Below are 22,054 nucleotides of genomic sequence, written 5' to 3' on the forward strand. Positions count from 1 at the left end.
GTGTTCATTTACAACATTAAGGGACACAAAACCACAGATTATAAATCCCATTCCCAATTTAGCATTGATACTCTAATTTATTCTTGATTGGTCAATTATGTTAAATAAAGCAAACATTTTTGAGTTCACTCACCTATTCCCTTAGTAAACGTTTTTGCACTTATTTGTGAACTTCTTGAGAGGCGATATACACACATTTACATCTCTATGCAACCTATCAGGAAGTTCAGGTGATTAAAATATTTATTATGATTTTCACTTTTGCTGGCACTGGCCTAACTGAATGTTTTGTTAGATTTTTCACTTTGAATACAAGTAACAATACACATGGAAGATAAAATGCTTGTGATAATCAGATTTCAAGGAGGGTTCTGCTAAAATCATCATATTTAAAAAAACCAAAGCACTTTAAGTTCTCAAAATACCACTGTCTTTTTGTTTTGTTTTTTCAGAAATGGATATGCTTTCAAATGAATTAATAGATAGTAATGTACATAATATATTTGAACAGTTTTAAGCAAATAAAGTGATAAAAATGTTAACATCATAAAATGGGGTTTTCGGTAAGATTTTGTAATGCCCCCACCCCTGATTTGTAAATGGTCGTACCGTGTTTGTGCTATGATTTTTTTTTTTTTTTCATGAAATTTGGAAACTAGCCAGAAGAGATGACAATTTTAATAGATTGGGGTGTCCGAAATTCTTTTGACAACTAATTTTTTTGTTGTGTTAAAATAAGACTTCAACATGACGAGTATTGAAAATTTTGAAAAAAGTTTTCTTTAGACATGCACTGTTAAATAAATACATCTTTTTATTATTTTTATCCATTAAAAGGAAAATTGTAACTTGCTTTCTCTTGTGATACCAAGCAATTTAAAATCATGATACCTGGAAAAAAAATCGTTTTTAAACAAATCTGTTTTAAAGTATCTAAAAACTATTTGTAGTAGCAACAGCAATACTATCAGCGATAGCATTGCTGTAAACAAATGGTTTTCTGTTAACTTTTTATTCCAGAATGAATCAAAAATTTAAAAAATGAAAATATAAATATAAAAAATGTTCTTACATATTTAGTTCTAGCTATTTCGTTATCAGAACATAATTAGTTTAATTAGAGCTATTCGGTTATCAGAATATATAATCAAAGCAATCCCAACCAGTCCAGCGTTAGTTCTGATAAAATTTAAAAAATATTTATATGGTTGAAAAGACAAAAAAATGTAAATATGTAACTTGCGTGCACTTTTATCCACTGCATTAGTTTTTAACGGTGAATTAAACAGTATTTTGTTTAAAAAAAAAACAAAAAAAAAACGAAAATGTGAAATTTTTTTTTTTTTGCTTCACGTGTGTGAGCAGTACCTACCCTCCCCCACCTCAGTATTTTTTTTTCCATCTTTTTTACGATTTTTTTCAGCAAATTATAATCAAATAGACACTAATTTACTCAATCATATATAAAAAAAATACAAAATCAATATTTAAATATTAGGAGGTGCTCAGTTTCTAGTTAAGTTCCTATTTACTTGCTTCCCCACGAGGACAGTTAGACACAAGGTCAGTTTTTAATCTGGGTAAAATCCAGCTCCTCAAAAAGGGGGCAATCTGGATAGGTACAAACATTAAAATTGTCTCAGTCATGAAGGATTTCTCCTTCACTGACAGAGGACAGAAAAGGTGAAGTGTAGCATCAGAATATTACTCTGTGATCTTCGCCCGAAGTCCAGGTAGAGAAAAAAAAAAAAAATGACTTAAACTGGAAAGTTTAATGAAATAATGTGTCACTCGGACAAGAAATGTAATTGAAAATAAAAACCAAATGTATCAAAAATTTGTGAATGATTTGTCAGCGTTAGCAAAAAGTGTTTTTTGATATTTAAATAGGTGAGCAAACACTACTTAATAGTTTTCCAAACGTCGCATTTTCTGTTAGTGACATCACTTGTTTTAAATAAAATTTATTTTTTTCTGTTTGTCGTAATTCTTGTAAAGTTTCACACTCCTCATTTATATAAGTTTACATATTTAAAAGTAATTTGATGTTCAAAATCTAAGGCATAACATTTTCAAAAGCCAATAATTATGAAACACTAATTGTAAATATGGGTGGCAAATGCTCTCTTAAAAAAAAAATTCCCTTAATCCCACCTAACCCTAGGTACTAGTGGCAAGCCTCCTATTCCTAAAACCTTTTTAGCCCTAACAATAACGCTAAGTCCGAGTGGCAAGCTCCTTACTAGACAAATTCCTTGATAAGCTACATATAAGTATCTAAAAGAAGAAAAAAAAGATCCTTCCTTAAAGAAAACTGCACGATTTATCTTCCATAAAAAATAAATTGGTCAACTGTCTTCAAACTCTAGAATGGTGTTGAAATGGTGGATTATTCTACTTTATATTTGTGAAACCAACCTCCACTCTAAATTCTAAAATTGTTTTTGTTTTATTTCTATCAAGTCTTCAGGATGTTCACATATAATTTCCATTAACTCTATCATTAACCCAAAGTCAGAGTGACAACCTCCCCACTGTCTCATAATTGCACAAAAACCCTCTTAAAACTACACATAATCGTCTTTAGAAAAAAAAAGCACATAGTATTTATCTCCTATAGAAAAATGGATAACTGCCCTAAAACGGTAGAATTGCTTAAAATGGGGAATCATTTTACATTAAATTCTAAAATAATACTTGTTTATCTTTCATTAAAGTTTTTCAAGGCATTCACACATAATTGCCTACAAAGGTAAAATCACATATTTTGGAGAGGTGGTCAGATAGAGCAGAGTAATGGAAGGTATTAATCTACAATAATACCAAGTAAATATTGCAGTATATTCATTTTTAAACAGTCCTAGATTTCGATTTCAGTTATTTGTATATAAAATGCATTATAATTCAGCTTTGAGTTCTCTCCATTTTCTTTTAATAGATACATGGCCTTTTTAAAGAACTGCAGCATATTTATGTGCATTTACTGCAGATTATTTGGAAACCATTAATTTCTTGAGATTTTCAGTAGCATATTCTAATTCCTAGCAGAAAAATACACTTATATGGCAAATTTCATTGCTTAATCTTGTGTTTTAACAAAGATATAACATTTTTACTGGAGAAAGTAGTGTAAAAAATATGACAAAATGCATATGATCTTAAAGAGGGAAAATATCCAAACGTGAGAGGCACAAAAATAGTCATAACTGCCTTAATTTTAATTGGATTTTATAAATTTAAAAAGATTCCTTAGCTCATCAAGCTCTTTCTATATATACTAATATTGAAATATTTTAAGCCATTTCAATTTTTTCATGTGCATTGCTAATACAAGTGAAAAATATAGATGAAAATATTACAATGAGTTTATTAAAATTATGCATAAAATACATAAAAGCAAAAAATTTTAGAAATGTGTTGCATGAAAAAAAGAAATACCTATGTTAAACGTAGATTAAAAAAGCTGAGACCCCCCCCCCAAAAAAATAAGATTCGAATATTTTTGTAAACTGAACAAAAGATGACAAAACAAATATCTGCATAAATATTTTTGTTTAAAACCTTTTTCTAGATTAAAACAAACAGTGTTCACTCTCTTAAGTTAAAACAAAAAAGTCCTGTGCAATGATCTTTGGTAATTGCTCGGAACCTTAAATTGAACAAAACACGGGTAGAAATACATCAAATAGATGCCAATAATCAAGCAAAAAATGTAATTTTCTACCAGTAATTTGTTTGATTTTAGGTTTTTGGGCAAGTGCTGGTAAAAAAAAAAAAAATAGTAAATATCCCTAAAAACAAAGTTAGATGATCATTTTATGTTGAATTTATATACAAAGCTGATTTCCTACTAAAAATTCTAAAATATTTTTTTTTTATTTTAAGTTTTTCATTTAAAAATAGTTACAATTTGATTTTAAGGAGTGATTTTAGGTAAAGGTGATCTGCAAAGTTGCCATTATAGTTAATACTATTACTATTATTATTTATATTTTGTTTTCCTTTTTACAGTAAAGTAAATCAATCTAATAACCAATCAAATCTTTATAATTGAGAGAAAAAAATAGAAAAATTTTTCATAGACTGAAGGAAAATTCAGATGAACATATCAACAATCGAAATAACTACCATCAGAATCAGCACATGTTTTCCAATGCAAAATAAGTGTATTTATGCCAGTAACATAAAAATTTTGTGTTCTGGTGAAGATGGCGTTTTTATATCGCTTAGGCTTTTGAAGCATTTCTCACACAGAAAGTTGTCGAGATGTTTGAAAAAGTAGTAGTCAGTAGGATAGAGGTCTGGAGAGTATGGCGGATGAAGCAGTTACGTAACCCAATTTGTTAAACATCTGCAGGGTCAGTTTAGCAATGTGCGGTCGGGCATTGTTGTGGAGGAGAATTGGGCCTTTTCTATTGATTAATTCTGGGTGTTGTTGAAGTTTCTGATGCATTTCATCCATTTGTTGACTGTACTTTTCTGCCATAATTGTTTCGCCTGCATTAAAAATAAACTAGTGGATGATATTGGTCGTAGACCACCAAACAGTCAGCATGACCTTCTTTTAGTGTAATTCTGGCTTTGGGAAGTGTTGTGGTGCTTTGTTGGCATCAAACCACTGAGCTGAACGTCACCAGTTGTTGTACAGAACCACGGTCACCGAGAGTAAGAAGAAGGCCTGTTAACTAAAAAATGCCAGCAGGCAATGTAGGTAAGATTTATCAGACTGTCAGTACTATATCAGGGCCATTTGAAAAAGAGCAATAAAACATTTTTAAAAAGAAAAAGGAACACAGTTCGATTAATACTGAAACTGAACTTTAATCAATATAAAATATAAATATTATCTATGTAAAATTAAGTAATTTTAAAGCAATATACAATTTAATACTGATAAAAGTGAATTATGAATTTAGGAAACAAAGAATTAAATAACATATTAAACACCAACGATGAATAATTTTTAAAGTGAAAGCAAACGATAAATCATTTTTAGAATGAAAACAAACGATAAAATACAAAAAATTGAAATAAAACAAATAATTTAAATACAAACAATAAAAGTTACTAGTGCAGAAATATTTAATTTAATTTAGAGAAAAATCACATGGGTTGAATGTTATTTTTTGGAACTTTAAAAATTATTCGGACTAATGTTCTCATCTTGCGTGTTTATTTCACAATGTTTTATCATCGAATCTTAACTTCTCCTTTATTACATCCTCAGGCCGAAAATGTTCACATACCTAAAAACATAAAGAAAACATTCATACCATAATGTAAACTATTGTTAAAATATAAGAAAAGACAGTAAACAAACATTTACAATAATAATAATCACAGTGTAGTATCTGTTCTGACGCTACACTTCATTTGTTCTGTCCTCTGTCAGTGGAGGAGAAATCCTTCATGACTGACACAATTTTTATTTTATTTTTGTTCCTACCCAGAGTGCCCCTTTTTGGGGAGCTAGATTTTCCTACATTAAAAACTGACCTTGTGTCTAACTGTGCCCTCGTGGGGAGGCAAGTAAATAAATTAAAAAAAAACAATATTTTTGACAATTATTCTCATGTAAAAATTATTTGTTTATAATTTAAAAAAAAAACAATCAATTTTAATATATAACGCTCAGTCACGGCTAATTTCATTAATAGTTGCGTGGTGAATAATTTTCAAAGCGACTTTAGAAAAAAAAATATAGAACTTCAAAATAATTCGGAAATACTCAATGAAAGGTTTTATTCATTACTAAAAAGACGTTTTGACAATTATTCTCATGTAAAAATTATTTGTTTATAATTTTCAAAACTAAAACAAAATTAAATTAAATTTTCAACCTTCCTGATAGACTTTTCAGCCTTATAAGAAAATAAACAGTTAAAATATCAACATAATATTTGCTGTATTAGCAATAAATAGTATTGTTTCTTTAATTTATATTACCAATGTTATCAAACGTTATGAAAGTACTTGAATACAGTTCTAATTAAATACATGTTTAATTATTAACAAATAACATTACTTACTTTACTATATTTCGTTGGAATAAAAATTTTTCCCTTCTAATGGTACGTATCCAAATTGAGAAAATTTAGGAAAAGAAAATGTATGTACTTTGGGGCCTTTTGGATAATTTCCCCGGTAATTTGGAACAATGCAAGAATACACCATGTTAGCAAACTAAAAACTAGAGGAAACTGTTGCTGATAGCCTAGACTATATACCTACAACTGAATCTGATAATGATGTCATGCTGTCATGTGCATCGGCCTTCTTTATTCTCGGTAGGCACGGCAGAACCCACTTTTTAGTGCAAGTCACAACTCAGTTGAGAAAGGGGTCATTTTTGTTGCGTAAAAGAAGGGAAGATGACACTTCATAATGGCATTTCTTTTGGTTGTTATTCAATTCGAGAGGCACCGATTTATCAAGTGTTTTTCTTTCCAATCTCTCAAGTGGTTGGAAATCATTGTATACAATATGTCTAATTCAGAAGCAAGTTCTTGAACAGTTGTGTGTAAATTGGCTTTGACTAAGCTTCTTGATTGTTGTCAACATCTGATGGCTAACCACTATGCTCAATATCTTCAAGACTTTCATTGCTGCCACGAAATTTCTTAAACCCCATTGTTGTGTGTTCAGTAGTGGTTCCTGGCCAAACACTTTGTTGATAGTGTGAGCTGTTTCAGCAGCTTTTCGGCCTAGCTTGAATTGAAATAAGAAAATTGTACAAATTTGCTTTTTTCGATCTTGTATTCAATATTCTGATTGGTTGTTTTTGTTTTATGGCATATCAATACTTGAGGTTATTTAATGCTGAATCCAGTGATTTTGAAGAAAAGTTTTTTAATAGAATGTATTTGTTTTTTTTTTGTTTGTTTTTTTTTTGTTTTTTCAAGTCTGTTTCTATTTAACCCATAGTTGGGACCCTAACAGGTACTACCACTCCGGGTCAGAGTGGATCTGGGAGCAATGGCAATTAAAGGGTAGCTCCACACTCCCCAAAGCCAGCAAGCTGAGGCCTCACCATCGGATATAGTTTAAGGTCATATCCAGGACCGCAACATTCTGAAAAGACATGATTGTTTCAAAACGATTGTAATTTAAACAATTACTTTCTTAAACTCTTTAAAATATGTAAAGTAAAGGTATTATGACGAAAAATTATTTGAAAATACATCATTTTAAATCCAAATTAAAAATTCTGCAAGAACTTTCCTGTCCACCTAATATATATACATATATATATATATAATCGAAGTTAGAAGATTATTTGGTTTAGCCCTATTAACAAACACTTTCCACCAGGTAATATAGTAAATAAAATTTTAATAAGAACATTAAAATTAAGCTATAGTTGCACTGACTACCTAGAAAGAATTATAATGAAACACAGTAATAAAGTACTGAAAAGCATTGCCACAAACATTGATATCAATAATGTTAGAACAATGAATAACTGCAATTGCCAAAAAATAAATGAGTATCCCTTACAGAAAAAAATGTCTTTCTCAATGATATATGGTGCAAAAATATGTAAAATAGAGACTTCAGAAATGAAAAGATTCTATATAGAAAGCATGTCAAGGACGTTTAAAGATCAGCATTACAGACATATATTATTTAATCATGAAAGAAATAAGAATGGCACTTCATTGTCTTTACATGTCTGGAAATTAAAGACAACAAATGCATATCATAAAATGGAAGATAAGAAAGCTAAATCTTGTGAATCTCTTAACTCACCTTGCTTTTATTTTATATTTAGATTTGTTCATTTTTCATTTGTTCATTTTCTCTTCTTGAATTTTCAGGCGAAAGAGATGGTTCATCTTTCAAAGACGATTGCCAATAAAATCAAAGAGAAACAAGGGGACATAACTGAAGATGAAGTATGTTTTTGTATTAATCTATTCAATAAAGTAAAATTTATTGCTTTACAACTGTGGAAATGTTTAATCATGAAAATGGGTTTCTGGTGGGAAATAATTTAAAATATAGAATTTTTTACCTTGAAATTAAATTTGAAAATAACATTTGCAATATGAGGTCAAGAAATAAAACAGCAAAGTGATGTTTTCTTAAAACTTATAGACTGCTGTAAAATGACAAATGGTTGTAACAAATCGAAAAACATGAATTTTTATTTATTTTAAATCATTAACATATCAATAAAAAATATTCTTCAAATGTTAAAAATATAAAGTTAAGCAAAACAAAAAATATGTAGAGAAATTGAAAAATCAAGCATGGCCAACCACATATGGAGAGAAAAAGGCATCTATTTCCCATTATGAGATGAAGTAAAAATCACAGATCGATGGAAAGTAAGCGGACTCAAAGAGGTAGCACATATGCTGAGTAACAACAATTATTTAAGCACCTCCCTCCAGCATTGAACTCAATAGTACATGGGAACCGTTAGTACAAACTCACATTAACCATACTTAAGAATAAGAAAAATATAATTTCATAAGTTAAAAAATCCACAATAGATATTTAGCTTTATTATAAATTTACAGCTAATCACATACATTAACAACTCAATTGAGCTTTAAGGACGAGAACACACCTTCATCACATATTAAGTTTTTTACCCCCCCCCACCTAGAAATCACTTATCCAAGTTTTCTTTTTCACCTTTTTTTTTATTTTAGAAATACCCATTACACTCAAGGGAGATAATCCCACATAATTATCCACCCCCCTTTTTTTTCAGAGTTACCTCTTTACTATGTCTGTTTTTTGTTTTTTTTTCACATATAAACAACTTCAATTTTTTTTCTTTCTCTTCCCCTTCTTTCCTTCCTTTCCTTTCCTTTCCTTTGTGTTTTCTTTTTTCCTTTTTTTTTCATTTTCTTTATTTCTTGCTTTCATCCTCCTCTTTTTATCTCATATCATATGATAACATATCAACAAGTTAAAACTACATCTGGTTTAAAAAAAAAACCGGATAACACAAACTTGCACGTCGTTAACCATACTGAAAGTAGCAACCTCTTAGTTCTGTAAATGCTATGTTTCTTAGAAATTACAATTGGTTTATGGATTTAATAAAAATTTTAATCATAATAAGTGAGAAATATTCTCCCTTAGTTTCCCGATAATTTAATTATCTTTATAATTCGTGTAAACTTACTTCCAACTAGATCCAAAAGTTTGAAAACTTGGAGTGCAGAGCTGACTCCCTTGATTTTTCCTGCAAAAGCAGGCGACTTTTACATCTGATGAAGGTCCAAGGTTACACTGACCGAAACATTGTGCAGATAACACTCAAAATGAAAACAATTATTCACTTATTCCAAATAATACATTCATACCTCATCCCCAAAATTCAGAACTGTAATTTATTTTTTTTCATAAAAAATGTAATTAAAAAAGTTTTCTTTAATCAAAATTTTTTTGTAAGGTTTTTATTCTTTGTTTAAAAAAAGAGTAGTAGCATCTTCCTTATAATTCCTTGAAGTTGTTACTAACTTTTCGTATGAAAAAATAGACTTTTTAGTAAAATGGTGTTATCCCTTTCAGGTCAATGACGAGTTTTAGAAGAATGCTATTTTTTATTTATTTTTCTTTTTTTATGATATTGGCAAAAAACCACACACCTTTGAAAACAGACATAAGATTAGTAGATACTACTTTAAATGACTTTTCTGCTTTATCAGTATAAAAAACATCTAATTGGTTCAGTGCAATCTCTTTTTTGCTTAATAATATTTGTTTATCTTTGCAGACTGTTCGTTTCAAGTCTTATCTCTTAAGCATGGGAATACCAAATCCTGTCACAAGAGAAACCCATGGAACAGGAGATCGTTATTATAATCAGCTTGCACATGAATTGAATGATATCCTGGAAATACCTATCAACGTAAATTTTACATTTCCTTTTTTTAAATTTCTTTTGCTTCTAATTTTAAATAAATTAATATTTGTGATGGTGGCTCAGTGATTAATGATGTGGACTGACAACTTACGTGTGTCAAGTTAAAATCCAGTTTTTTCCATGGAAAAATTTCCACTTAGAGACGCTGGCAATCTTCATGTGATCTTTCCCATAAATACCCAATATCTTTCTAAAAAGAATTCCTAATAGAAAGATATTGGGGAAACGAATGCTTCCGAAATCATCATGAATGATGCTCCACAAACAAGTAGCAACAAAAGCACTATTTACTGATTTGAATCATAATTTTAGGTATAAACACATCTCCTCTTTAATTTGAGCACACAATTTCTCAACTTAGGATTAAATCATGATCTTTTTCTTATGGAAATCAAAAAAAGTGGTTCTGGAGTTGACTGTAAACCTAATATGAAACATGATTTTTTAAAGTAAATCAGTCCCGAAAATAATGCCTGAAAATAATATTTGTCTTTATTTTATGTGCAAGATATCAATTTCTTTTAACATTTTCATGGTTATTCTAAGTTAAAGCAACTTGCTTCTAAGAAACTAGACAGGAAGTTGCCAGACCAAATAGAGATTACAAAAAATTATCAATGATGAACACCATCTCCTTCATGGATGTGAATCAGCAGTTCAATGACTGAAGTCAAGGAGAATCTTCCTCAGCCATGTTGAACCCCTACCAACATCTCGGGAACAAACCAGACTACAGCTGGGAAGCAAACAGATAGAGAATGACCCTTCTTCTACTGGCATGAGTGTTTCCCTTCTCAGGCTCTCCCTCCCATTTCAGAAGCACCCTGGCTCATGAAAAATACCCAACTATCTGAAAACAAGAATGGGGCAATCAAAGGTTGCTATGACCAGATGGGGTTCCAAAATTGACTCGACCATCTGTGGATATAGAAACAAGGATCATATGATACAACCCTACCTTGTCTGTCCTCTACTGTCAAACTAGTGCATCTTGAAAGATATTTCATAATGCAACAGTAATGCAAAGGACTGCATAAAAAAGTAGAAAATTGTATGACCACATGCTTCAAAGACATGCAAAGAAGTTAAAGCTAACACCAACAAATATAATTTTGCTTTTAATTAATTTTGTGGATATTATAAGTACACATCCACTCTTCCTCTACAATTCCGTTTTCTCATACATTTCATTCAAGTTCATCATATCAAATGATATTTATTCTTCCTTTTGTTTACTGCCATTTTTCTTTATGTGATTAATGATGAAATTTTACTTTCAAAAGTATTATCCAATTATTATAATATATTCATAAAAACCAATCAGTGTAGTTGATGGGAATATTTTAAAATAGACCAGTATTGGAAACAAAATGAAATTCTACAGCATATACAAGACTTTAGCGTCATCATTGCTGCTTGGAGATGAAATTATTTAAGTACAGCATGCTATCAGAATAGTCAATATTGGCCTGCTTATTTTTTGGTGATATGTAAATTGTTTTGTATAATTTGGAAAATTATAGCTTACTGCTCAAGCATGAACAAAATACTGCATCCCTTCCCTTAGTTTGGCCTCCTTTATGTTCAGTAACTCTTGCCATTTCACATGGGTAATCTCATTTTCTATAAAACATACCACAACTGTCATGTCTTCTAGTTTGCCCACGATGGTAGCAGATCTTTTATACCAACAACACGTCAGTAGCGAGAGAGGTTGTGTCGACCCATATGCCGGGTCTTCTTTGTGCATTCTGGTGAAAACTTCTTTAATCATGATGTTGAGAGGAGCATCGTTTACTTTATCATCTCACCCAATGGTGGCATCAGATGCTTTCTGCTTGATGACTGCCATGGCAACACAAAGCCAACCACCCACAGAAATTTGCCAAACCAACTTGCTACATAATATTCCATGATGACACAAGGTATGTCTGGGATTTCATTCCCTCTTCAATACAGTGTTATCCTCTCCCCAGACGGCATACTAAGCACTTGTGCACTATCCTGTAACCTCTTTGCTGCAGAGGCTGAAACTGTCGAAATGCTCCTTCACATGCACCATGGGCACATCTCTCTCGTGCATATACACATTATCAATAAAGACAAATGCTGGCCACTACTGCACTTGTCCTTTGTCATAATAGTACCAACAACTCTTTGTATAATAAATGGTAGCACATTGAGTCCAAACCCCATGAGGGTCAGGCAATACCTTTATCCCTTAATTAGTACAATTTGATAGGATCACAATGATTGGTGCATTGAAAGTATGCCTTGTGATGGTCTAACACTGATACATTTAATCCTGCTCTGCGTCTAGTGCAACCAGATCAGGCTGCCTGAAGATGGCTTCCTGACTCAAATGCACCTGCATTAACACCTTTTTGTTTTTTGTTTTTTAATTTTTTTTTTTTTTTAAACTCTTTGCACAACTAAATCATGGTTTGCAAAACCCAAAACAAAAACAAGTCCCCCTCCCCTCCCTCCCTTTTTTTCTTTTTCACCCCCACTTCCCTACTGGCTTCCTAACTTAAAACATCCCAACCAAGAATATTATAAACCCTTTCCATTTACAGAGCTAAATCATGTTCTGCAGGGCTGGGAATAAAAACAACAAAATCCACTACAAGTCTTTATCTTTATCTCACTCTACAAAATCAGTAAACTGGAACCCGTGAATAAATATAGGAAAATGTAAATAACTTGAAGTATAAAACCTTTACACATTTCTCTTTTTTTCTCCGCCCAGTATCGGTAGGGTATCAGAATAAGCCGACTGCCCCCACTCCCTGCAGAGGGTAAAAATTCCTCAATGATGTAACCAGTTAGCCAGGAGTTGCTCCCTGTAATGCTTCAGAATGTGATCTTGGTGATTTAGCCGACCTAGACCTGGGTGCATAGAAGTCTAGGCACTGCAACACATCACTTCGGCTATTACTTTGGCTAGATGGGCGGTCAGAGAGGCCCGATTCAGCCAGTCACGCCAAGCCCTAGCACTTATACTCAAAATGCCAACCATAACAAAGAACAAAATTCAAAGGTATTTCATCTTTTTTTCCTTTCTACCAAAAATGGGCAAATTAAGTAAGTGCTAGAAGGTGGTAGCAAGGGTCAATCAATTGGAAGGACCAGAACTTAACACACCATCTGAACATATGTATTTTTGAGGACATAATGAACAAGAAATAGAAAGTGCTTGAACTCCCTTATCAAAAGAGTATATCCTCCACATAGCCCTGACATGGTCAAGATGAATGGCTTTCCCTCTTGCTTTACCCCAATTTTGGACTCTGAGGTGGGTAGGGAGCATGGTTGATAAAAAATAAACCACAAAATACATGGCTGAAAAAAATAAATACTTCCCCCTCAAAAGCCTTTCTAGAAACTATTCTAGTAACTCTGACCTCTCTAGCTCAGATGATGAAAACAAAATCCAAAACTAGGAAAATCATACCATCTATATGTAAAGAAAACTTCCCAAGATTCCTAGTTATTGAATTAATAGAAAAGAAAAAAAATTGGAAACTTATCAACTTGTTTTTAATAGAAAAGATTTTATCAACAAAAATGCAAGCCAAAAACAATTTTAAAAAATAAGACGGAAATTTACTACTCCAATTATAAAGATGCCCAATCTGTAATTGAAATGGAGAATTTTCATGAATATAAGTGCAAAGTCTTTCCATATGAAAGATTAAACACTTCAAAAGGAGTGATTCAAACCTACAAGCTATCATTAGCCACAGAGGAAGAAGTAAAAACCGAATTGAAAAAACAAGGAGTGGTCAACCACATCTGTATCAACATAAAACTGCAATAAAATAATAACTAGTAATACATATATATTAACTTTCAACACACCAACAATACCTAAAGAAATCAAGATCAGCTAAACGTAAAAGTAGATCAATAGATTTCAGCTCCATTAAGGTGTTCAACTGCCACAAATATGGACATCATAAAGAAGTCTGTAAACGAAAAAGAATATGTGAAAAATGCGGCAACAGAGAACCAGACCACGCCGAAGAAGAATGCATAAATGAGGTGAAATGCGCTAGCTTCAAAGATTACCCTGTATTCTCTAAAATATGTAAAACCTATAAAGAAAAAGAAATAATGGAAGTAAAGTACAAAAAAAAACATAACTTTCCCAGAAGCCAGAAAAATAGTTGATATTTACTTGAAAGACAATGCATATGCTGAGACAACAAAAAAGACAACTAAACCATGCCAACATAATGAAATATATGATCAATGTAAGGAACTGATAAAAAGAAACTAATTATGTTAAACATTAAAGAATGGCCAGAATTTCAAAATAGCCTAAAAGAAAAGTACTCAAATCTGAATAACAAAACAATAGAAATAACAAATCTAAACACAGAAAGTACGATTCCACCCACAGCAGAAACATTAAAAAGAATACCATAGAAACCAACAAAACAATCACCAGAAACTAATAAAAATATAAGCAATAATAAAATAGCAAATAATGCTCTAGAAAAGAAAGAAATCAAACAATACACACTCAAAACAGATTCCAAATACTAGAAAAAAAAATGGAAACCAAAAATACCATGGATAAAAAAAGAAAACAAAAACAAGTAATCAAGATGGAATTAATGAACAAGAAGCCAAAATAACAAGACCCAGGTCGACATGCAAATCTAAACAAGAAAAAACTCAGCAAAACACTTCACCAAAGACACAAACTTCAACAAAAGACAAACTCTATCTCTAAAAAGATGGAAATAGAGGAAAATTAAATAACCTTATGGATAGAAAAAAAAAACAAATCATACAATGGAATTGTCGTGGATTAAAATTTAATTATAACAAACTTCTTATACTTATTTCACTATTTAACCCAGCCCTTGTCTGCAAACAAGAAACAAAATTATAGCAATTTCAAAACCCCAAACTATGAACAATGCATCTATTTCTATGACACAGGCCTTTGTTCTAATGGAGTTACCTCAATTCTTGTATGGAATGACGTACCTCAAAGTAATTTCTCTGTCAAAATGAATCTCCAAGCAATTACAACTAAAGTCACATTACACAAAAAAATCACAATCTGCACAGTATACATTCACTGTTAATTCTTCTAGGAAACTTTAACTGCCACAGTACACTATGAGGATGTAAAGTCACAAAGTCAAAAGGAAATAAAATTGAACAACTAATTAACAAAAATGACTTGTGCTTCCTCAATCAAAAACAGCCAAAAAATGGATCAACTATAGTGCCATTGATCTTACCATGTGCAATCCATTAATCTTCTTGGATTACACATGGAGCACCTACAAAGAACCATGTGGAAGTGATCACTACCCTATTATAATAAAATACAATAACTCCGTCTAAAACCACATACCCAGATGGAATACAAAGGCAACTGCACCGAATTCAAAGAACTCTGTTCACTACAATTAACAGAACACCAAATCCAAACAATGGAAGAATTTACTGAAGTATTCATAAAAGTAGCAAAAAAAAAAAAAATGCATACCCAAAAATTCTCATTCTGGAAAAAAACATACCGTGGTTCAATCCAGAATGTTAAAGGCTATCAGAAAAGCAAAAGAAAATTTAAACAAACAACCAACTACTAACAACTTAATAGAATACAAACATCAAAGAGTTAAAACTCGAAAAACAAAGAATCCAAAAGAATCTGGTGGCAACAATTTAACAATATCAACACAGCCACTAAACCCAAAACGATCTGGAAAATGATTAGGAAAATATCTGGAAAATATAATCCTAACCCAATCAAAAACATCTCATCACAAAAAAAACAAAAAATAATTGAAAAAAAAAAAGATATTGTCAGCACACTAGCTAAAACTTTGGCTGAAAATTCATCATCAAAACACTGCCATAAACAAATTTAAATACTTAAGGAACATGAAGAAAAATACAAAATAAACTAACTCCAAAACCCAAAAGTTTTACAATGAAAGCTTCTCACTCAATGAACTAGAAACTGTCTTAGAGAAATCCCACAACTCGGCTGTAGGACAAGATGAAGTGCACTACAGCTTCCTTAAACAAATCCCACCCAAATCATTAAAACTCCTCAAAATTTATAACATGGTAAACAAGATTTCCTAAACAAGTAACAGTAATACCGATACCCAAATTGGGAAAAGATACATCAAACCCAGAAAACTACAGACTAATAGCTCTCACAAGTTGCCTATGCAAAACATTTCCGTCTTATTTTTTTTAATTGTTTTTGGCTTGCAGTTTTGTTGATAAAATCTTTTCTATTAAAAAAAAGTTAAGTTTTCTATGGTATTTAAATAGCAACAAAATAATTTCAAAAACTCAATGTGTATACCAAAAAAAATCAAGGATGTATAGACCATATCACTGACCTCGAAAATTACAGCAGAGAAGCTTTCATCAATAAAGAACATGTAACATGTTTTTGTTTTTTTGTTTTTTTATCTTGAGAAAGCATATGAAACTACTTGGAAATACGGCATCATAAAAGATCTCCACAACATTGGACTAAGAGACAGACTATCTGAATTCATAAAAAAACTTCCTAACAGGCAGATCTTTCCAAGTTCGCATAGACTCAGACCCACAGAATTAAGGAGTGCCTCAAGGCAGCATATTGTCAACAACTCTCTTTAACATCAAAATTAACTATATTATAAAAGAACTCTCTCCTAATATACATAACTTCTTATATGTAGATGACTGCTCAATCAGCTACTGATCAAACTACATTTACACCATCAAAAGAAAATTACAACACAACGTAAATAAAATTGATAAATAGGCATCAAGAAATGGTTTCAAATTTTCCAAAACTAAAACAAAATGTATCTATTTCTGTAACCAGTGTATACTCCATCCTGACCCAACCTTACAGATTGAAGGTGAAAAAATTCTATTCGTAAACGAACACAAGCACCTAGGAATCATTTTGACAAAAAATTAAACTTCATTCCACGCATCAATTACATTAAAACCAAATGCAATAAAGCACTACAACTCCTACAATTCATCGCCCATACAGATTGGGGAGCCGACAAGAACACGCTGCCCAAATTATATAGAGCACTAATCAGATCTAAAATAGACTATAGCAGCTTTATATATCAATCTACCAGAAAGTCATATCTAAAAATCCTCAATACAATATGCCACTCCAGAGTAAGACTAGCACTGGGACCATTTCAAACCTCCCCTGTAGACAGCCTATATAAAGACTTGCATGAAACCTTTCCACTGCTCAGAAACCAAAACCTTGGTCTAAAATACTACACAAAATTAACAGCCAACTCCATAAACCCAGCACACAATAGCACTTTAAACTCAAATCATAAACACTTTTTTGAGCAAAAAGAAAATACAATCCCAGCTTTTGGACTCCGAATAAAACTGATCTCCAAAGAAGCAAATTTACCCATAACCAAAATCCATGAAACCGTCCTACTCAAAACCCCTCCTTGGAAAATGGTAACCCCCAATATCGATCTAAGTTTAAATAAACCTGAAAGAAACATACCCATCCAATAATTTACCATAATGATCTCAATAAAATCAAAGAAAAATATCCAAACCACACACACACATCTATACAGATGGGTCTAAACAAAATAACGCAACAGCCAGTACAGCAATACTCAACAAATCAACTAAAAAAAAAACAAGCAAACCTTCCAAAAGAAACGTCAATTTTTGGTGCCAAAATACATGTTCTAATCCTAGCTCTCAGTCTAGCCTCCAACAACAAAGAATCCAAATTTATAATCCTTTCAGACTCCCAATCTACTTTAAAAGCTATCAAAAATAAAAAGATGGACAACATCCTAATCGTAAAATTACTCCACAAATTAACAGAATTAAACAATCAAGAAGAAATTATCTTCTACTGGATACCGAGCCATTCTGATATCAAAGGTAACAAATTAGCAGATTCAGCAGTAAAAACTACCGTAGATCTCCCAATTGATGCAAATTTTAAGATCCCATACATAGATCTCAAGACATATCAATATATACACAATTGAGAAATATGAAATTTACTGGAATAAATATCCTAAAAACACACTTCACAAAATAATGACAAAAATTAAAAAAAACAAGAACAAAATACAAAACTAAACAGAAAAGAAGTGAAACTAACAAGAATAAAAATAGGCCATACATATTTAACCCACACATATCACCTAAAAAAAAGAAAAAAAAACTCATCTATATACCTTTATTATAAAATGTGAAATGGTTTTTAATTATCTATTTGTTTAACTCTTTCTTAACGGCATGCTCATCTAGTCTCTGGGTGAGGGTACATGTATGTCAGACATACAATAATACACATGACGACATACCTGTCTTCTGCTGGTACATCCTGTGAGGATTCACCAACTTTTTGGTGGAGCCAGTTCTGTTCAACAAAAGTGTATGTAAGACAGGAACCCAAGACGAATGGTTGTTTTCCTATATATAATAATTTGATTGCAGAAATTCCTCTCTCTACCAAAATCATGTAGGTTTGCAACAACATGTTGCATGCACATTTATTAAGTCTAGCCTGTTAGCCACTATCTTATGTTACTTTAGAACAACATTATATACACATTTAGGTGTTACATTAAAATCTTACATTATTTCCGAGGAGCGACACGATCACTATCTTACCATCTTCAGAGGGAGTAGTTATTATTTTTTGCTCTACCTATTCTGTGCTCCCACTAGACACAGGCACCATCTCTACATATTCCTACTCTGCTGGATTTACGCTGCTCTTAACTGGTTATTCGACACCTACACATACCATAACCTTTACATTTTCTTATTTCTAGATAATAATTTCTCCCTAGCCGAAATCTGGCACTATTGATTGGCTGCAATGGAGACATTCTCGTATTCTGATATTCGCATCTTCCAGCATTAAATGAACAGTTCAACACTTATAAACATGCCACCATTTGTTTACATGTCCATTCGTTTCTATTTTTTCCTAAATTATTTACATTTCGGGAGTATACTGATATTATGTTAAGTTATTGCTTTATCCGTTATATTTATTCAGCCATGGAAATTTGAGACTAAATGTATATAAAGCTATGTAATACTGCTTTCTTCACTCACTCCTCACTCTCTCCCTATTCATTTATCAATGTATGTTAATCTACTGCCATCCCGCCTGCTCTCCCCTCGCTATTCGACAAGTTTTCTGGCATTTTTTTATATTCTGTCATTAATATCATGTGTTATTTATTCTTATTTCTATTTTATTTTTTATTTATTTGTTTATTTTTTTTTTTTTTGGTTCATTTAAATCCGGACCATTGCCAACATTTTTCATCATGGTTGTTTCACGAAGTTACGGCCAACTACTCCCTCAACCTCAGTTGGCCACTAATGTGGTGAGACGACAACATCTATGGAGCCCTGTTATTGCTGATGATTCAATTACACGTTTCATCATTCCTACATTGTCACGTTTAACCACCAGACTAAGGCCAGAGGAATAGTGGGCTACAATGTCGTGAAACAACAACTATGAACATTGAGGATAACAGTCCGCAATTATATAAATAACTAAACTGTTTTCTTTGTTTATTCACTTATACCTATGAGTTTTCTCATGATTTTCCGCTATTTGCATTAAGGAAACGCAACATTGGTCACACTAATTACTTATGAAAAGCATACCTTTGGTATTTGTTGTTTTCATCATTCATCTTTTCGTATATAAAAACAAATTCTGTTTACAATAGAGAAACAATTGTTCACTGCCAATTTATGTTAAATGAACAAATACACTGCACTTAAAACTAAACATTTTTGAATAAATTATGTTACCATGCTATTGTGTAACATAGTCTTAACTTAAATTCAATTTTACAGTATCTTTTATTAAATTGTTAGGTGAAAGTACAATATAATTACAAAACTCCATTCAATACTTGTTTATATAATGTCTTTCTAAATAATTACATTGTTATTTCAGCATACTGACATAAGTGCATAAGTACCAAAAAATATTCATCTTTAATTGAAAAAAAATTAATTTTGCTTATGAAAAAATTAGGTATTTTCTTACAATAGTACCCACCGTGCTATATACACCCCCTGACATCTACATGTTAAACTCTTTCGGAATAAACACTTCCAACCTCCCCATGTTTCGGCTTTCAGGGGTGCTTACTCCAAGCCTTTTTTAACATGGGGAATTTGAGGTGTTTATACTACACTGAGTACTAAAAGATTTGTCAAAAATTACCCATTATTTGATGACGGTACAAAGCATTTAATTCTAGATAGTGAAGCACCAGTCTCATCTTTTGTTTGTTCTACTGGATGATTGCCATTTGTAGGATTAGACCCTTTGGAGGCCTCAATTCCTCTTCTGGGTAAAGAACCAACCACCTCTTATTAATCCCAGCTTATAGTTCTTATATTCTGCATGAGTTTTTTTGCAGGGATCTTATACTCTGGTAGTCTGTTGCATAATTTTTCTGGCAGTTCATCACTGGAGCACTTCTATGACACCTTCCATGATTTTATGGTTTGATTGAATTCTGCATGAAAGTTGAGCTGTTCAGTTCTATTGTTGCACTCAGAATGAGAGCCACCTCAGCAAAATGTAACTTGCTTCCTTTGTTGATGTACATGTTGCCAAATTTCTTGATGACATCCATCCTCACAAGAAGGTCAAATCTCAATAATTTGCTATCTACCACCAGTACGTCAGTTTTCAGGAGATTCCTGTTGGTCAGTGTTTAAGTTATGCTGCAAAGATCTGCCATCAGAATCGCAGTACTTTTCCATACTTTGGGTTGACATAACCCGCTCACAACAGATGAGGAGCAGAAAGAATCCACTAACACTATCTGATCTATCCCATTTTTACTTTTATTACAGAGAGCACTTCTAGTTTATGTAGAGAGAGATTATTGCTGATTTCTCACCCACTGCCTCATTTCTCGGACACCTTGACGCAAGATGTCCTTGCTGCTGGCACTAATAACTGTATCTCCCTTCTTGCTTTGCCCCAGGGCTATTGTCAGTCTCTGGCAAAGTAATTGGGACTTCCACGCCTGTGACATTACACTGCAACTGCATCTTGCTGGTTGGGAGTTAAAGGTACATTCACATGCACACAAGAAAAAAACTCTGCATTGCCTGGCCACCACAGTAACAGACTCATTCACCTCTTGCGTGGGGAGGAGTCTGGAGATGACGGTAAAGCTATACCTAGTGAATGGCTTCCCAGAAGAAATCTCTGCGAACATGCAGAGAATCACAGAGATCTATACAATGGAAGTAGACGATCTCTTGGTCCACGCCAGAGTCCTAGTCAAGAATATCAAGGGCCCAATCAGAACTGCAGCTGTGAGTGGAAATAAGTGCATGAGGCCCCACTTGAATGACGAGACAGGCAGCGAGGCGACAGGAGGGGAGGCCTGCCATCAAGTGTTTCCGGTGCCAGGGTCCTCACCTGCTCAAGGACTGTAAAGAGCCGAGACTGGGGGTCATCTGCTACCGATGTGGACGAGTGGGGCACATTAGCCGCTATTGCGTTGATGTACAAGACCAGGGAAACGAGTGAAGGGGAGCCATTGCACCAGTGGTTCCCTCTTCTATGTGGAAATGGCGCACAACGAAACGTTGCCTCAGTTACCGGTAGTAGTCAATGGGAAGAGAGCCATGGCTCTTGTTGACTCAGGCTGCGCCACGACGTTGGTAATGAAGAATGTTGCTAGATCATGGAGCGGAGCCAGGAGTATTAAGACCGTAGATGGCAGGGAGGTGAAATGCCTGGGAGAGACAACAGCGGAAATACTTGTGCAAGGTGTGCCTATTGGACTACGAGCCCTGGTGTTGGATCGTCTGGTTGGTGATGTTGATGTGGTTTTAGGTGTAAGTGCGATCAACCAACTGCTATGTTGAGAGGGGGCCAAGTAACTGTTGGACGCCTCGGCGTAGTAGGAATGGCAGGAGTGGAAGGTGATAGAAATATCAGAACACAAAAACCAGAGGCTTGCTGCATTGAGGACGAGGATTTTCTGGCAAGGTTTGATGGTGAGAGGTGGACGGTGGAATGGAAATGGATCTCCAGACCTCAGGAACTACAAAACAAAGTAAGCTGCTATGAGAAAACACTGCGAGGAGAAATAAGAAAAGGATTCAAGG

At 32.9% G+C, this 22,054-nt stretch overlaps 1 protein-coding gene across 1 annotated transcript in view; it reads left to right on the forward strand.

The window, feature by feature from the left end:
• LOC145248805 (vacuolar protein-sorting-associated protein 36-like) overlaps positions 1 to 22,054 on the forward strand; it is a 109,108-nt gene that overhangs the window by 57,107 nt on the left and 29,947 nt on the right. The window contains exons 7-8 of the mRNA XM_080110457.1: positions 7,818 to 7,895; positions 9,737 to 9,871. Coding sequence (XP_079966583.1) covers positions 7,818 to 7,895; positions 9,737 to 9,871 — 213 coding nt within the window. The remainder of the gene's footprint in view (positions 1 to 7,817; positions 7,896 to 9,736; positions 9,872 to 22,054) is intronic.

Source organism: Euprymna scolopes, chromosome 27 (assembly GCF_053919585.1).
Source record: "Euprymna scolopes isolate OS-2025 chromosome 27, ASM5391958v1, whole genome shotgun sequence".
In the NCBI taxonomy this organism is placed as follows: domain Eukaryota; kingdom Metazoa; phylum Mollusca; class Cephalopoda; order Sepiida; family Sepiolidae; genus Euprymna; species Euprymna scolopes.